This window comes from Larus michahellis, chromosome Z, assembly GCF_964199755.1.
Source record: "Larus michahellis chromosome Z, bLarMic1.1, whole genome shotgun sequence".
NCBI lineage: Eukaryota > Metazoa > Chordata > Aves > Charadriiformes > Laridae > Larus > Larus michahellis.
The window spans coordinates 38728557-38742910 of NC_133930.1; the positions used below are offsets into that span (position 1 = coordinate 38728557).

General features: G+C 42.5%; 1 protein-coding gene across 1 annotated transcript in view; it reads right to left on the reverse strand.

Annotated features, from left to right (window-relative positions):
- Positions 1–14354, reverse strand: part of CEMIP2 (cell migration inducing hyaluronidase 2) — a 51081-nt gene that overhangs the window by 24644 nt on the left and 12083 nt on the right. Inside the window, exons 2-6 of the mRNA XM_074570250.1 lie at positions 13011–13347; positions 7551–7691; positions 6449–7010; positions 3624–3793; positions 2060–2248 (exon numbers count right to left, since the gene is read on the reverse strand). Of these exons, the coding sequence (XP_074426351.1) occupies positions 2060–2248; positions 3624–3793; positions 6449–7010; positions 7551–7691; positions 13011–13335 (1387 nt within the window). The 5' untranslated portion in view covers positions 13336–13347. The remainder of the gene's footprint in view (positions 1–2059; positions 2249–3623; positions 3794–6448; positions 7011–7550; positions 7692–13010; positions 13348–14354) is intronic.

Genomic DNA, 14354 nt, shown 5'->3' on the forward strand with positions numbered 1-14354 from the left:
AGTTCATCTGCTTTAACATCTTTTAAAGATCTATATATAGTTCAGATAGCATTTATTTAAACAAAAAAAAAAGAAGCCAAGATTTTGGATTTTATGCCATACTTTGTATCTTGTTAAAAAAAAAAACAATTCCTTTTTTATTTTTTTAAATCCTTTAAAAGCAGCTGCTTTTTCACAGTACAAGAATTCCAAGATGAAATGGAATTTGCACATACACTGTTCAGTGGTGACAAAAACCTTCTTAAACTTCATACTACAACCTTCAAGCTAAGCTTGCTCTTTAAAATGCTGTGCCCAATAACAAACAAAACGTGGGACACTTAAGACCAAAGCCCAGGAAGTGTCATGCCCAATGGCACTAAGCCAGCTCTGCGGCTTCACACACCCGGGTATTCTCCAACATATAACGTGAACTTAGAGACACTTTTTCCATATCTTCACAATGCAGCAAAACCTGTATCTGACCCATACTAGCAAATGCTGTGGGATGCAAACTGCACCTACAGTCAGTCTTTTAAGGTATAGGAACAGGAAAATTTGAGCGTGTTCACAGCAAAACTTCTGAGAATGGAGAAAGAGAAGGGCAGAATGGTTCAAAGAAGAGGAAGTCGCACCGTACAGAGGTGAATGGGAGAAAACCAGACCCTGAAGAGTGCTGATCAGCTGCTGCAGAACAGTGTTAGTTAGTTTGTGCTAGAAACTGATACTGCAGCCCACCAGAAGGGAGAGAGAGGGGAAGCTCAGGACCTGAGGCTGGTGGGCCACCAGGGAGGAGGGCGCTGGCACAGATGGGGCACAGAGTGGCAGAAGGGAAACACAGACGCCAGCAGAGCAGGGCAGCTGGTCCCATGGGAGGCTCTCGTGAAGTCAAGCAGAATGACTCAGATAATAAAAAAGGAAACAGTCAACAACATGCGTGACCATTTTGCGTGCATCACGCCTAAAGGAAAAACAGTTTGCAACTACTCAGGGATATCCTGTGTGAGCAGGGGCTTGGAAGCGCCACATATTTCATATGCGTTTTGCTGGTAGGGGGTGGAGGGGAAACTGAGGAAAAGGGAAGAAAAAAGTTCAAACATTGACATTTTCTTTTTTCTTCCCTCCCCCCCTCCTCCTTTTTTAATAACAACAGAAAAAATTATAATGATAGCACTTCAAAAGATGGAAAGGGCGCTAAAGTCAAAGGAAATGGTAATCACCACAACAGCCATTTAAGCACGTATAAAGAGAACTAGTGAAAAGGAGCCAAGAAAGTAAAACAAGCATAATCTCCTTGGAAGAAAACTAAACTGTTCAATGAGCCTGGGAAGACAGGAGAAAGAGAAAGTCAGTATGGTAAGCTGTGAGGCAGACCTGACATTGTGCGCAGCAATTTTACAGCAAGGAGAAGGAGAAGTACATGGTCCTGTATACAGCAACAAAGAGAGAGAAGGGGAGAGAGAGAGAGAGAGAGAGAGAGAGAGAGAAGGGGAGAGAGAGAGAGAGAAGGGGAGAGAGAGAAGGGGAGAGAGAGAGAGAGAGAGAAGGGGAGAGAGAGAGAGAGAGAGAAGGGAGAGAGAGAGAGAGAGAGAGAGAGAGAGAGAGAGAGAGAGAGAGAGAAGGGGAGAGAGAGAGAGAGAAGGGGAGAGAGAGAGAGAGAGAGAGAGAGAGAAGGGGAGAGAGAGAGAAGGGGAGAGAGAGAGAAGGGGAGAGAGAGAGAAGGGGAGAGAGAGAGAGAGAGAGAGAGAGAGAGAAGGGGAGAGAGAGAGAGAGAGAGAGAGAGAGAAGGGGAGAGAGAGAGAGAGAGAGAGAGAGAGAAGGGGGGAGAGAGGGAGAGAGAGAGAGAGAGAGAGAGAGAGAGAGAGAGAGAGAGAGAGAGAGAGAGAGAGAAGGGGAGAGAGAGAGAGAGAGAGAGAGAGAGAGAGAGAGAGAGAAGGGGAGAGAGAGAGAGAGAAGGGGAGAGAGAGAGAGAGAAGGGGAGAGAGAGAGAGAGAAGGGGAGAGAGAGAGAGAGATATGAACAGGCTGCACTGCTCTTAATAAGTATTTCGCACGCTTCTTCAAGTTGTGACTGCTCATACCTTTAACTTTGACCTGATGCTTGGTACACTCTGGGCAGGGAAGGAGGGTGAATTCCTCCGTCTGATACATTGAATAGTCTGTGCTTGCGACCACAATCCGGTCTCCAGGCGCCCAACTACTAACATCATCCAGAAGATTAAGTATCACTCCACCTACAGCTTCCACCTGGAAGCCTGAAATTGGGACACCTAATAAAAAAAAAAAAGTAAACACAATGTAAGATTATATTCACCTTTATATGACACCATCTCCAAGAAGATACTAATACGAAGTGTTATGAGATTTCACAAGCTCCAAAGCCTTCTTAAGTACAATTTTGCTCTGACATGTGCCAGTATGAGATACCATTACAGCCTGCTTGTTTGGTGGATATCAAAAAAAACAAATGGAAGAGATAAGAACAGTGACAGGAAAAAAAAATAGTCTATGACTTTTTTTAAAAAAAAACCCCTAATATCATATGGCAACAATTTGTAGGTCCAGCTACCTCTGCTCGCTTCAAGTGACATTTTTCTGACGTTTAATCGAGGATCTGGCAAAAAAAAGTAGGGGGACTTTCCTTTTAATTCACAACTAATAGAGACATGATTTAGTGGTGGTTTTGGCAGAGTAGGCTGATGGTTGGACTCGATCTTAAAGGCCCCTTCCAATCTAGACAATTCTATGATAAAACAGTTTGGCAGGCAAAATTACACACACATGCTATTTCACTGCCTGGCAATGGATTTGCCTAAGTTCAGCAATCTTGCTTACTCTTGACCCTAACTCCACAGTACCAACAAGTAAAAGATGCATGTTGGTGGATTTTTATTTTTTTTAAATATATATATACTTTTTTCACAGGGCTGTAATGACAGTAAAGGAGTAGTAGCAAATAGCTCAATTACTTAAAGAATAAATACCCAGCTAGCTTAAAAAAAAAAAAATCTTCTAAGGCAAATACAATATTGGTTAGTGATTCTACAAACAGAAAAAGATGACTGTCCCTAGAAAGCAAAACTCAGATCAAAAATATCTTAAATACAGAAATCAGTAAAGGATGAAAGCAAATGAGTAGTAGGCCTTCCAGGCTCTTTACACCACAGATTCAACTTGGTATGAGAAAAGCTGTGTAAAGTTCAGCATCAAACAGCAACAGAAAATTCTAAAGAACAAAAGATCTCTCTTGGCTTCTACCACATTTTCTTTTTAGGATCATAATCACCACCTCAGAAGCTTACATTTAAAATATACATGGCTGAAAAATTACTAAGCGGCAAGAAAAAAAAAAGTCTGTTTCAGCCTTTTGTAAGACCCCTTATCTCTTATCTAAATATATTAAAAATGAAGACTCTTAATGTTATGCTGTTCACATCCTGTACACAAACAGACTGAGAAAATAGGTTGTACTGAAGAACTGTGTCCTCACGCTTCATCCATAGCAAGGAAAAAAAAAAAATCTCAAAAAACTTACAGTAGCACTCAGAAATTTAAATTGCAATCAACAGTTCCAGTGAAAAAAGCACACACAATATTTTTTTTACTGCTTCCCCAACTGCAGGATTTCACAAAATGCTTTCCTACCATCATTCCATTCGCTGTAAGCTCTCACAACAAACTTCTGACCATCCACTGTGAAAAACTCTTTCTGAGCAAGAGCTTTCCCACCAGTGCTGTGATTTTCATAGTTTCTCACTGATTCATTACAGGAAGAATTTCCACCACCTATGACACCAACGAAAGCCCAGGCTTGCCTGTGAAAAACGTAAGCAAGTGTTTAAATAGAACGGTCCTTAACAAATTCTTTACAAACAGGTAAAGGACAAGACAAGGAGCACAGAAATCACATATAATCCTTTTGCCTGCTCTTCCAAAATAATTTTAAAATGCAACTTCCAAATGCAGAAGAAAAATGGGCAGACCTCACTGAAAAGAAACAAAGTTTAAAATAATTGGGTGTCCTATATACAAATTGGCAAATATAAAAGAGCAAAAAGCTCTTAATGGAGAAGACTTTCACATACATTTTTAGTACAACATCCAACAAGATACACTTTTCCCAAAAAATGCATCGCATGAGATGAGCGACAGAAGCGATACAGGATCCTACTCCCAAACAGCTTTACTGGGGCACAGGAGGACCAGGAGCCGGTGTCCACATTCCAGCTGCGGCTGCTGCCATCATGGCGCTGTGGCAGGCAGCATCCCAGCGCAAGGGCCAGGAGTCCCAGGAGGCGGCACGTGCATTAGGCCGGGAGGGATGGACACAGCCAGCGCCAGCCACTGGCCATCACTGTACTGGATGGGCAATACCTTTTGAATCTTTCAAAATGCGCAGACCCAGAAAAGGAACCACATACAGTCACACAACCTTTGCACAAGGTGTCACCGATGTTTCTGGAGGCTGAGACCAAGGATTTTTTGCTTTTCCCCCCTCACTGGCCCTCCCCTCAGCTTATCACCTACTTGGCCAAACACCAGCATGCAACAGCGAACTGTCCTGGATGCTGCTTCCCCTTCCTACAGCTCTGCTCAATGCATCCAAGTTTTTGGAAATGAAAAACACATCGCATGCCACAGAAAGCTTCCATCAAGGTCAAAAAACAAGACTATTTTGCTGTCCTTTACTGCTGTGTAATGGCATAATTATGTGTGCAGAGGAAGTAGTCGAGATCATCTATTAAAAAGCTGAACAATTTTGCATCATTAAGTTGAATCATTTGCCCCAAATGAAAACAGCATCAGCTAGCTGGACTATAGTGTGTTGCCAATGATTGATTCAAAGTCAGATATTAAAACTACCTTCAACCTGGTTGCCTTTATTTCGGTGCCCTCATGGTGTTCTCATTGTTTGGGATTAAAAGGCCAAACTAAACTGTTTAGTGCTAATGTGTCCACAGGAATAGTACATACTGGGCTAGCTTTTCAGTAATAGCAGCAAACAAACTGAACATTTAATATACCAACATTTAAAATAATTATCAAGATATTTTAATGCATGCTGTTTCACAGGGAGAGGCAAAAGAGGAGAGGGATGTAACGGCGTATTCACCCCCATGTTGAAATATACTTCACTAGCTTTACAGTCACAGCCCTGCTTTTCCTCAGTGACCACTCGGGGAGAGCTCCTCATCCGCCTTCCACAGTGGAACGAGCCACTTTTATGTGCTTACAGAGCCTCTACCGGCTAATGAAAACAGACAAGAATCAGTTCAGCAGAGAGGCTGCTTCTTCCCAGCTGCGGGCTGAACCTCCTCATTTCAGACAAACCAGCGTGGAGGTCATGGCTGAGACCAACACCAGAAACCCACACCTCCAGGCCAGGTCGGGGCTGGCTGTCCAGACACCTGAACAGCAGCCACATGGGCTTCCCTGCTTTCGAAAGGTGGCACCTATTAGGGGATGTACAGGTGTCAGCACCTCCGACCAAACTGCTTCAGGGGCAGCATTGCCAGCACTTTCCATCCCACGACCACAGGTTTACAAAGCCACTAGACACAAACGTGCTCCTGACGGGAACCGAGGTCAGAACACGCCATCCGGACTCTCATCCCACCTCTGCCAAAGCAGAAGGAGGAAACTAACTGGAATCCAGATGTTGAAGGATCGTGAGGGGTAAGAATAGAACGGAAAAACTAAACGACCGATATCCTGGAAAACAGAAGCAGGTTATACAACACCATCTTAATGGAAGCTGAAGAACAGACTGACAATTAGTTGGGAGACTTGGTGTCCCTTCTGCTTGTATTGCTAACCCTGTGCAGAACAAAGCCAAGTTCAGAACATACAATGCAAAAAGTCATTTGCAATAATTCCTCTTGTATCTCTTCTACTATCCCACCATCCAAACCATGTAGACCATCTGAAAAGAATGGTCAAAAGATACAGAAACACCTTACAAGTGTACTTCAGTAACAAAATACTTTTACAGATCAGTTCCCTTGTAGAATCAGTGGAGGGGTAATGTACTTTCATTTCAGCAGTGTACATGTATGAAATAAGATGCTGTTTGATATACTGGATTAGCATCCCTTTCCTGTATTGAGTTTCTAGCTTGGCATTCCTTTCTACTCCAGACAAAATCATATGCATTAAAAGCTTCACCTAGCAACTGTTTTCTATCGGTGCGTTTGAATGAGAAAAAGATTCCTCACACACAGTTCTGTAAAGAACAGTGAAAGAGAGCAATTATGAATAAGTAATAAAGTCTATCACACAGATACCCGTAACTGTCAGTCTCTGCGCTATCAAGATACTGCACACTGAACACTACTACTGCAGTGCTACAGGAAACACCAAGAATCCTCTGAAGACTTTAAGAACAGACACGGCCAAAGTTTAATCCCCAAAAGGCAGCAGAATCTGTATCTATTCCTTACTCTGCACAGGAAGGAAAATAAATTATTTACCTGTAACTCAATCCTCTAACAAATTTACTCCCCAGAAGATTTTGAATGGTCACTCTGGTTTCCTCCAGTAGATTTTTAGCAGCTGAGTCTCCTACAGCAATAGCAACAATGCGACCAGGACTTCCATTTTTCAGTAAGTTCTGGAGCTTCAAGCTTTCTTCTGCGAATTCATGAGTATCAAACTTCAGCACATCCAAAATCTCTGCTGTGTCCTGATCGATCACTCTCACATTTAGTCCTCGGGAAAAATTCCTTTTAAATGTATAATGACCATAGGCCAGCCCTGAGAAATACATAGTCTTTGACAGAAGAGTCCACGATAACTTCTGGTGCCCGTGCAACTCCAGCGTTCCTTCAGGGCCCACGCCAATAAATTTTTTGCCAAATTCTGGCACATCAGCACCTTCGTTTGACTTCCCATACAAAATAATAGTTGCTTTGGATTTATAGCGGCATTTCTCTGCTCCAACATGAAGCATTCCACCATCCTTTATCAGGATAAATCGAGTTCTCAAGGTAATATTTTTAGAACCTTCTTTATCATCACCAAAAACAAGTAATCCTAAAGGAAAAAAGAAAAAATTATGTAAGTCAAAGCAAAATTCAGATAGACTCAAAGAACCAAGTTCTGCAACAAGAACAACAGAAAAATTACAGATTTATTTTTCACATCCATTAATTAAGCTGTTATGCTCTTATATATGTTTAAGAATATTTGGGAAAGTACCTCCTGCCAATTATGATTTATCTTTCTAAGAATTTGGTCAGTCTATTCCTATTTTCTTCTGTCTGTATGGTAGAATTACTAAAATACCACAGTCCCCATCAGAAGACAAATCATATCTTGTACAAGGAAGGCTACTACGCAACCCTTGTTTTACTATACCCTACCGAAAACCACGCCAATGCTCCACTGAAAAGACTCTACAGTGTTCATTCATCTTTTTAATTATATTCCTGGCCTGACAGCAGGCTGAAAAGTAAAAGCAGGAGAACTGATCAATATGCAGCAACATAAAATTCCAATACCTTTTTCACGTAATCACAGAAGTAAAAACTATGCAGTAAACTGAAGCATGATGTTCATCATGCCATTTCATACCTCCATCCTGTATAACTATAGAGTGTACTGTGGCGTCTGAGTTCAGACGAAACAAATCCCCTTTTTTGATAAAAACTCTCTTTTCAGGATCTTTTCCAGGGCTCCAGTTTTTAAGACGAGGATTCTGATCAGGACAATTCTCTGCAATACAATGTGAAATTCAGCTTTTGAAAAACAAGCATCATCATGTCAATCAAGACAGCACCAGGATGAACACAAGCAAGGCAGAGTCGGTCACCCACAAGCGACTCCCACCACCTTCTGTGGTTACAACACTGCAGCCACTGATGCTACTGTTTGTATTCAAGAAGCCAAAAAGTTATCTGAAAGGCTGCTAAACTCTCAAGGGTGGGAAGGCATTCTTACACTGAATTAAACTACTGATGACCACAGACTGAACTGTCAACATACACTACTGACGGTAGGCACTTCTGAATCCCATCTGATTTTTTTGAGATTTTTCTACACTAACTCCAGCAGATGAGGAGAGGGAAGTGGGAAGCACGCGGATCCACAGCAGGCACACTGAGCACTGGATGTCCTAGGCCAGCTACCAACACGGTTGTAAAGCATCTAAACATCTCGCCTCCCTCAAGGTCTCTCGCTGTGTAAGAAAGGCTGATCCCTTCTTGCTTTTAAGCATCCGAATTGCTACTTTCAGTGTAGGTTTGTCAGTAAGGGATAAAGAGGGACAAGACATCCTTAGCATACTTGGTATAATACCTCACTGGTTAGAGCAGTTTCCTGGGAGACACGACATTTGGGTCTAAACTCATGGTTTGTGCTCCTTCGGAAGTCAGCTTCAAACCACGCGAGAGCAGAGACACACGCAATCCTTGCTGAAACCCTGATGAAGGACTGGTGCTACACAGGCAATAACGCCATACTGTGAGGCCAGAACAGGAGAATCAGCAAGAAGTGAACAGGGTTGTGCGATTTCAGGCGAAGTTAACAGCGGTGTGGTATTTACAACATGCACATCTTTAGCATATTAAGCAGCTGAGTAACGCAGCAGCACAGACATACTACAAAAACGGGAAATATATTCCTTTGATTTTATTACCAAAAGAAAAGCCGGACTGAAAGTGTTTTTCTTAAGCAAAAGACAACCCAAAAGATGCCAAAATAAACAGGCTACCAGCCCAACAGAGTATGAGTCAAAATAGCCTTTTCAAGTTTTATTTTCTGGAGAAAAGCACCCACACATCTGCAGTGCAACTTTGGGGGCAAAAAGCTGTTAGTAATAGCCCATTCTTGCAAAATCTAAAGAAAGCAAAACCTATCCACAAGTTTAACACAGGCCAGCCTTAGTTTTGCTGACAGAAATGTTTTTCCTCTGGTGTTACTCTCCACATTTCAAATCCTTTCCAACTCAGGAAACCCACATAAACCAAGATTTGACTACCAGTGGGAAAAAATTAGCAGAACTGCACAAGGGCAAAAGGCATCCAAGCAGTAATATAAAAATAAAAACAAAAGAAAATCTTTGGGGGGGGATCCTAAGAAGACAGCATTTAGAAAAATCAAATTCAGCACATGAGGGAAAGCCAAAAAGCAAGAAGCATCGCAACCAGCAAGACTGCTGAGCACTCCCCAGATAAATGCAGGTCTATTGCCTGACTCATGCAGAGTCACTAAACCCCTTCCCCCAGACACCACACACACAAGCACTGTGAAGAAACACATATTTCCTGGCTGGTAGCAAAGGGCAATGAGAGGAAACCATGAGTCAGCAACCTGATCATTTCTGCTTAGCGTGATTCACAGAAGAGAAGAACTAGTAAGTGTGTTTTTTTCTGTTGAGTCAGAAAGAAGAGTTACAGCACAATAACTCGGAAAAAAAATAACAATTTATATCTATTTTACATTACAATCCAGCAAGGAAGCCATCAGCATCAGAAATACGCGCTCCTACAATGCGAGCTTGCTTCTGAAGCACGGTGGATCAACTTTTTGGCAATCAGATCAGATGTGCTTAGAAAAAGTATTTTGAAATTCTCCCTTAGCAACTGCAGTGGGGTGCAGGGAAACATCAAATATTTAAGACTTCACCATATGTTACCTCCAAAATTACTGATCAGATTTTACAGACCACAGTCGTTGCCTCTGCAGTTAGGGTTAAACAAAAACAGAAGCATAGACCAGAAAATGTTAGGTAGTTTTGGCCTTGCCAAATTTAACCACTCATGTTGAGAATTTTCCAAGTCAAGCCTCTGCTTTGAAGCGTTTTTATAGAAACGGGTCGGGTCGGCTCTCCTTAAGGTTTAGTTGCTTCTAATTGAGTTGGGAAATGGGGGGAAGTGACATTTTTCCAAATGGTGGGGAAAAAAAAAACACACAAAAAACCACCCTGCCAAAAAAAAAAATATTCTAGAACCTTCCATGTGCTGGAGCATGGATATGAAATTTGGCAGAAGAAAAGGCAGGAAACAGTTCTCAAGATGTAGTTAAATAGTTGCTTTCTACCTGCTTAGCCACCAAGTCTGGAGTTTTTAAGCCCTCTGGGAAAAAGTTATCAGTGTTATATTATGCTTAGCAGAAGTTTATCACAGTTTGGCAGCTACATTTTCTGAGGATCCTGTTTACCCTGGGCAAGCTCCAGCGGAGAGCTGCAAAGGCCAAGCAGAACTTTTCCTCGAGAACCTCCCCAGCTTGTCATCCTGACCCTGCGGCACAAGCCCTTGGAAACGAGGAAGGAAATTGCATTTCCAGTGCTCTCCCTGATCTCCAGTGTTCAGGACTCCTTGGAAAAAAAGATGATGACAGGAAGATAAAAGCAAGGAGGAAGAAAGAAAGCAGCTGACAGGCAGGAACAGAAATGCAGACAAGTATCATTTTCCCTTTGGGGAAGGTACGCCGGAGGTTTAGGATTTACACACAATTAGTGCTAAGTCTCACATTCCCTCCACTGCCTTTTAAACAGCCATCAAAATTACTGACAATATGGATTTCCAATTAGCCCTTACGAAGAACGCACCTAGCTGGAACTGGTGCCGTTGGCTGCAGCACCACGTGTGCTAGGCTGGAGCTGAGCATATCAACGTTTCAACCTGTTGGGAGACTTTTGGGGAGCCGCTGCGGCAACAACACTGCAAGATTACAGTTCCAGACAGGCTTTCCTTGGTGCTTCTCTTATGTCAGGGTTTCCAAAGGATTCTACAGGTGCATGTTGGGTTTTTCTGAAAGCATAATACAGGATTGAGGGAGGTCATCCTCCCCCTCTACTCTGCCTGGGCGAGGCCAAATCTGGAGTACTGTGTCCAGTTCTGGGCTCCCCAGTTCAAGGAGGACAGGGAACTGCTGGAGAGGGTGCAGCAAAGGGCTACCAAGATGATTAGGGGACTGGGACACCTCTCTTATAAGGAAAGGCTGAGGGATTTGGGTCTTTTTAGTCTGGAAAAAAGACAGCTGAGAGGGTGATCTTATCAATGCTTATAAATACTGAAAGGGTGGGTGTCAGGAGGATGAGGCCAGGCTCTTTTCAGTGGTGCCCAGGGACAGGACAAGAGGTAACAGGCACACACTTGAACATAGGAAGTTCCCCTTAAACATGAGGAGGAACTTCTTTACTTTGAGGGTGGCAGAGCACTGGAACAGGCTGCCCAGAGAGGTGGTGGAGTCTCCGTCTCTGGAGACATTCAAAACCCGCCTGGACGCGTTCCTGTGCAACCTGCTCTGGGTGACCCTGCTTTGGCAGGGGGGTTGTACCAGATGATCTCCAGAGGTCCCTTCCAACCCTACCATTCTATGATTCTGTGAAACTTCAGAAAGACACAATGCAAAAATTAATGCTGAAAATTGCCCTTGACTTCCATCGAGACGCAGTGGGACACTGAAGGAAAGCACTCGCTATCTTGGATTACTCCTTAGTCCTTACATTAAGTCACTACCGTAGACAAAAAAAAGCCCATCTACTAAATCACAGCAACTCTTCCTGCAACATCCTCAGTACCTCGGGTGATCCATCAACCACGTGCTGACCATGCATTCAGTGCAAAAAAATCCACACAACTCAATGCCTCTGGAATGAACTAATGCAGATGAAGCAAAACCATTCCAAAACCACCTACACTTTTAAAAAAGGCAAGCAAACTCCTTCACATTTTCAGCTTTTAGAGCATAAAGGGACTATTATTTTACATATCCCGCAGCACAAGATAACACCTCACTTCTACTAAAGCCACATTAAAATCTACAACTTTTAGTTAATTAAAAGTTACAGTCCTGATATCAAAGCAGAAAGATGTTTTCCCCCCCGCCAAAGTACTTCTCAGAGTCAACTGGTTAAGTCACCCTTCAGCCTTCTCTTGAACTTGGCTGTAACCAAAGTACTTACTGCAGATATGTACCCGCTACCAGTGGTCTGGGTCACAACATCACAATAACTTTCCATTCACTACTCCCTCGGGTTTTTTTTGTTTTCCTTCACAATTATTAGGAAAACTTCAACCAAGAAGAAGGTGCCACTGCCAAGGGTGTTCCAGTTAGATGTGCACATTCATTTTCTATTGTCATCTGAAATCTTCAATTGATTATCTAATTTGTTCAGCGTTTGTTGCACTGACTTTGGAAACTGAATCTTTTGGGTTACTATGCCAAAAGCTACTGAAGAGTCTAAGTCTGTTGTGTTACAATACCAACAGTTCCTACTCAAAACCCCGTTTAACTTCTGCCTTAAAAAAAACCAAAACAACCAAAACCAACCAAACAACAAAACAACCCATGCTCCACCCTATACTACCAACCTTCAGCAACTGCACCTCATAGCAACTCCTAGCAGTATTTGGCCAGAGGGATGTACACTTAGTGATCAGTGGTTTATCACATCACCTGTTGATGCTTTATAACCACTGACACATTTGGCAAGTTTTCCAAGTTCTATGAAACTTGCCCTGTTTTCTAAGATCATCTGAAAAAAAAAAAAAAAAAATAATCAGGGCTAATAGATCAAAAAGGTCCCTGCCCAATTTGTGTACTAACAAAGGAAACACATGTTGGTGTAAATTCTCACAGATTTTTCAGTGTTTTTACTTGAACGCTCTTTTACTACCTTTCTCGGTTACTGGTTAAACAGACCCGATTTCATTTTGTCTGCAATGTGTGAACGTTATCAGACAGCTTCTTCTGCAGACAAAAAGAATTACATGTACACAACATTCATGCTTCTTGCTGCCTCACCAGTAGTCTTTTTTTTTTTTTACTGTTTACTGTTTACTGCTATGCCTGTTTGCTTCATGTAAGTAAACCAAATCATTCACAGTAAAAACATATAAAAATAACACTGATAAGAGAAAAAGGAGCTGATCTTAGCCCCCAAACACTGCTTCTCTCTCTGTTAAAATTGCTGTAAGTGTTCTATTTTTGCACTTAACTTTTAACACTAATCCTGATGCTGAATTACTGAACTACGTTCAAGGGGACCGTAACTTCTAGGATGATTTCGTTTGCAAGAGAACTTACCATCTGGAGCATATTTTGAAGCTATTCCCAAAAATATCCCCAGTGCAACAAAAAGTGAAAGGCTAGAAATGGCAAAGCAAATGAGAGTGTTTTTATGCCTGGCAGCTTCTGCCTGGCGGCGGTGCTGATCCACTGGTAAGGATGGGAGTCTTGTCCGGGCTTCTTGCCTCGCAGAGGTAAATTCGGCTGCAGCATGGCTCTGCGAAGGCGGTGGGGGACGGAGAGGGGCAATTCTCCCCGGAACGTACCCCGAAGACCTGTGACTGCTCCCGTTCTGCGGCCGGAGGAAAGCAGGGGAGCTCCCCCTGGCATCAGTGTCTTGCATGTTATAAAGTCACTGGAACACATACAGAGGGGAAAAAAAAAAAAAAAGTCAGGCTTTCAGAATACAGAGTACAATACATAAAAGAAAAAAAAAAGAAACAAACAACAACAACAAAAAAGAATTTCCAAGCCACACGCTTTCTTAAGAAAAACAGCCTCTGAAACTGTGGCCATTTACAAGGCATCCATCACTCAGTTGCTACTGGTCATCTGCCATGGTGTAACAGCTTGAAACAATAGCATATATATATTCAACAAAATTAAACTCAAGAGCATCTGGTGTATGGGAAACACAGTACAGCACAGACCATTTCTTCAATAGTTCCACTAGGTATTTTTCACAGTTAACTTGTATTATGTGATTAAGAAACAAGCTGAACAACGACAAAGCTAGCAACCCCTTCTTCCCCACAGTTATGCAAAGAATGCCTAAATGTATTTCTTCTGCACGCAGAAGCTGAACAAACTCCTCATTGTTTTCCTTTATGGAAAAGAAGCTGAAAGAGACAAGCCTTCCTTCCACACTGGAAGCAGTAAAAAGCATTTAAATTCAGTAAGTAAAATACCAAAACCAATTTTATTTATATTCACACTGATGAAACTCAGTCAACACTTTTAATTAACTCTCTCTCTAGAGCCTGCAAACTCTTAATTCGCTCACAGTGGGATTCGGTTGCCAGTAAAGGTGCATCAGGAATGGTCCTGTAAGAAAGTCATATGCGTCTCGTTCAGCAGACCTCGTGGTTTTTCTCATTGCTGAGAAGCCTGGAAGCAGCATGACTGCTCCAGATCTCTGTACCTATCACCCAGAAGTGATAGGTGCTACTTCCCCCCCCCCCCCCCCAGTTGCTGGCATTGTTTCCATCTTTTTCCAAAGCAACCAGTGAGGAAAGCCTGCCAAAAACATCACTGCCTGGCCCATCCTCACCAGCAGTTCTACCTACCATGTTTTTCTGGTTTGCTTTGAGACAGGCAGAACGGCATTCGACTCTTTTCCCAGGCTTTCTGGTCAATTGTGTT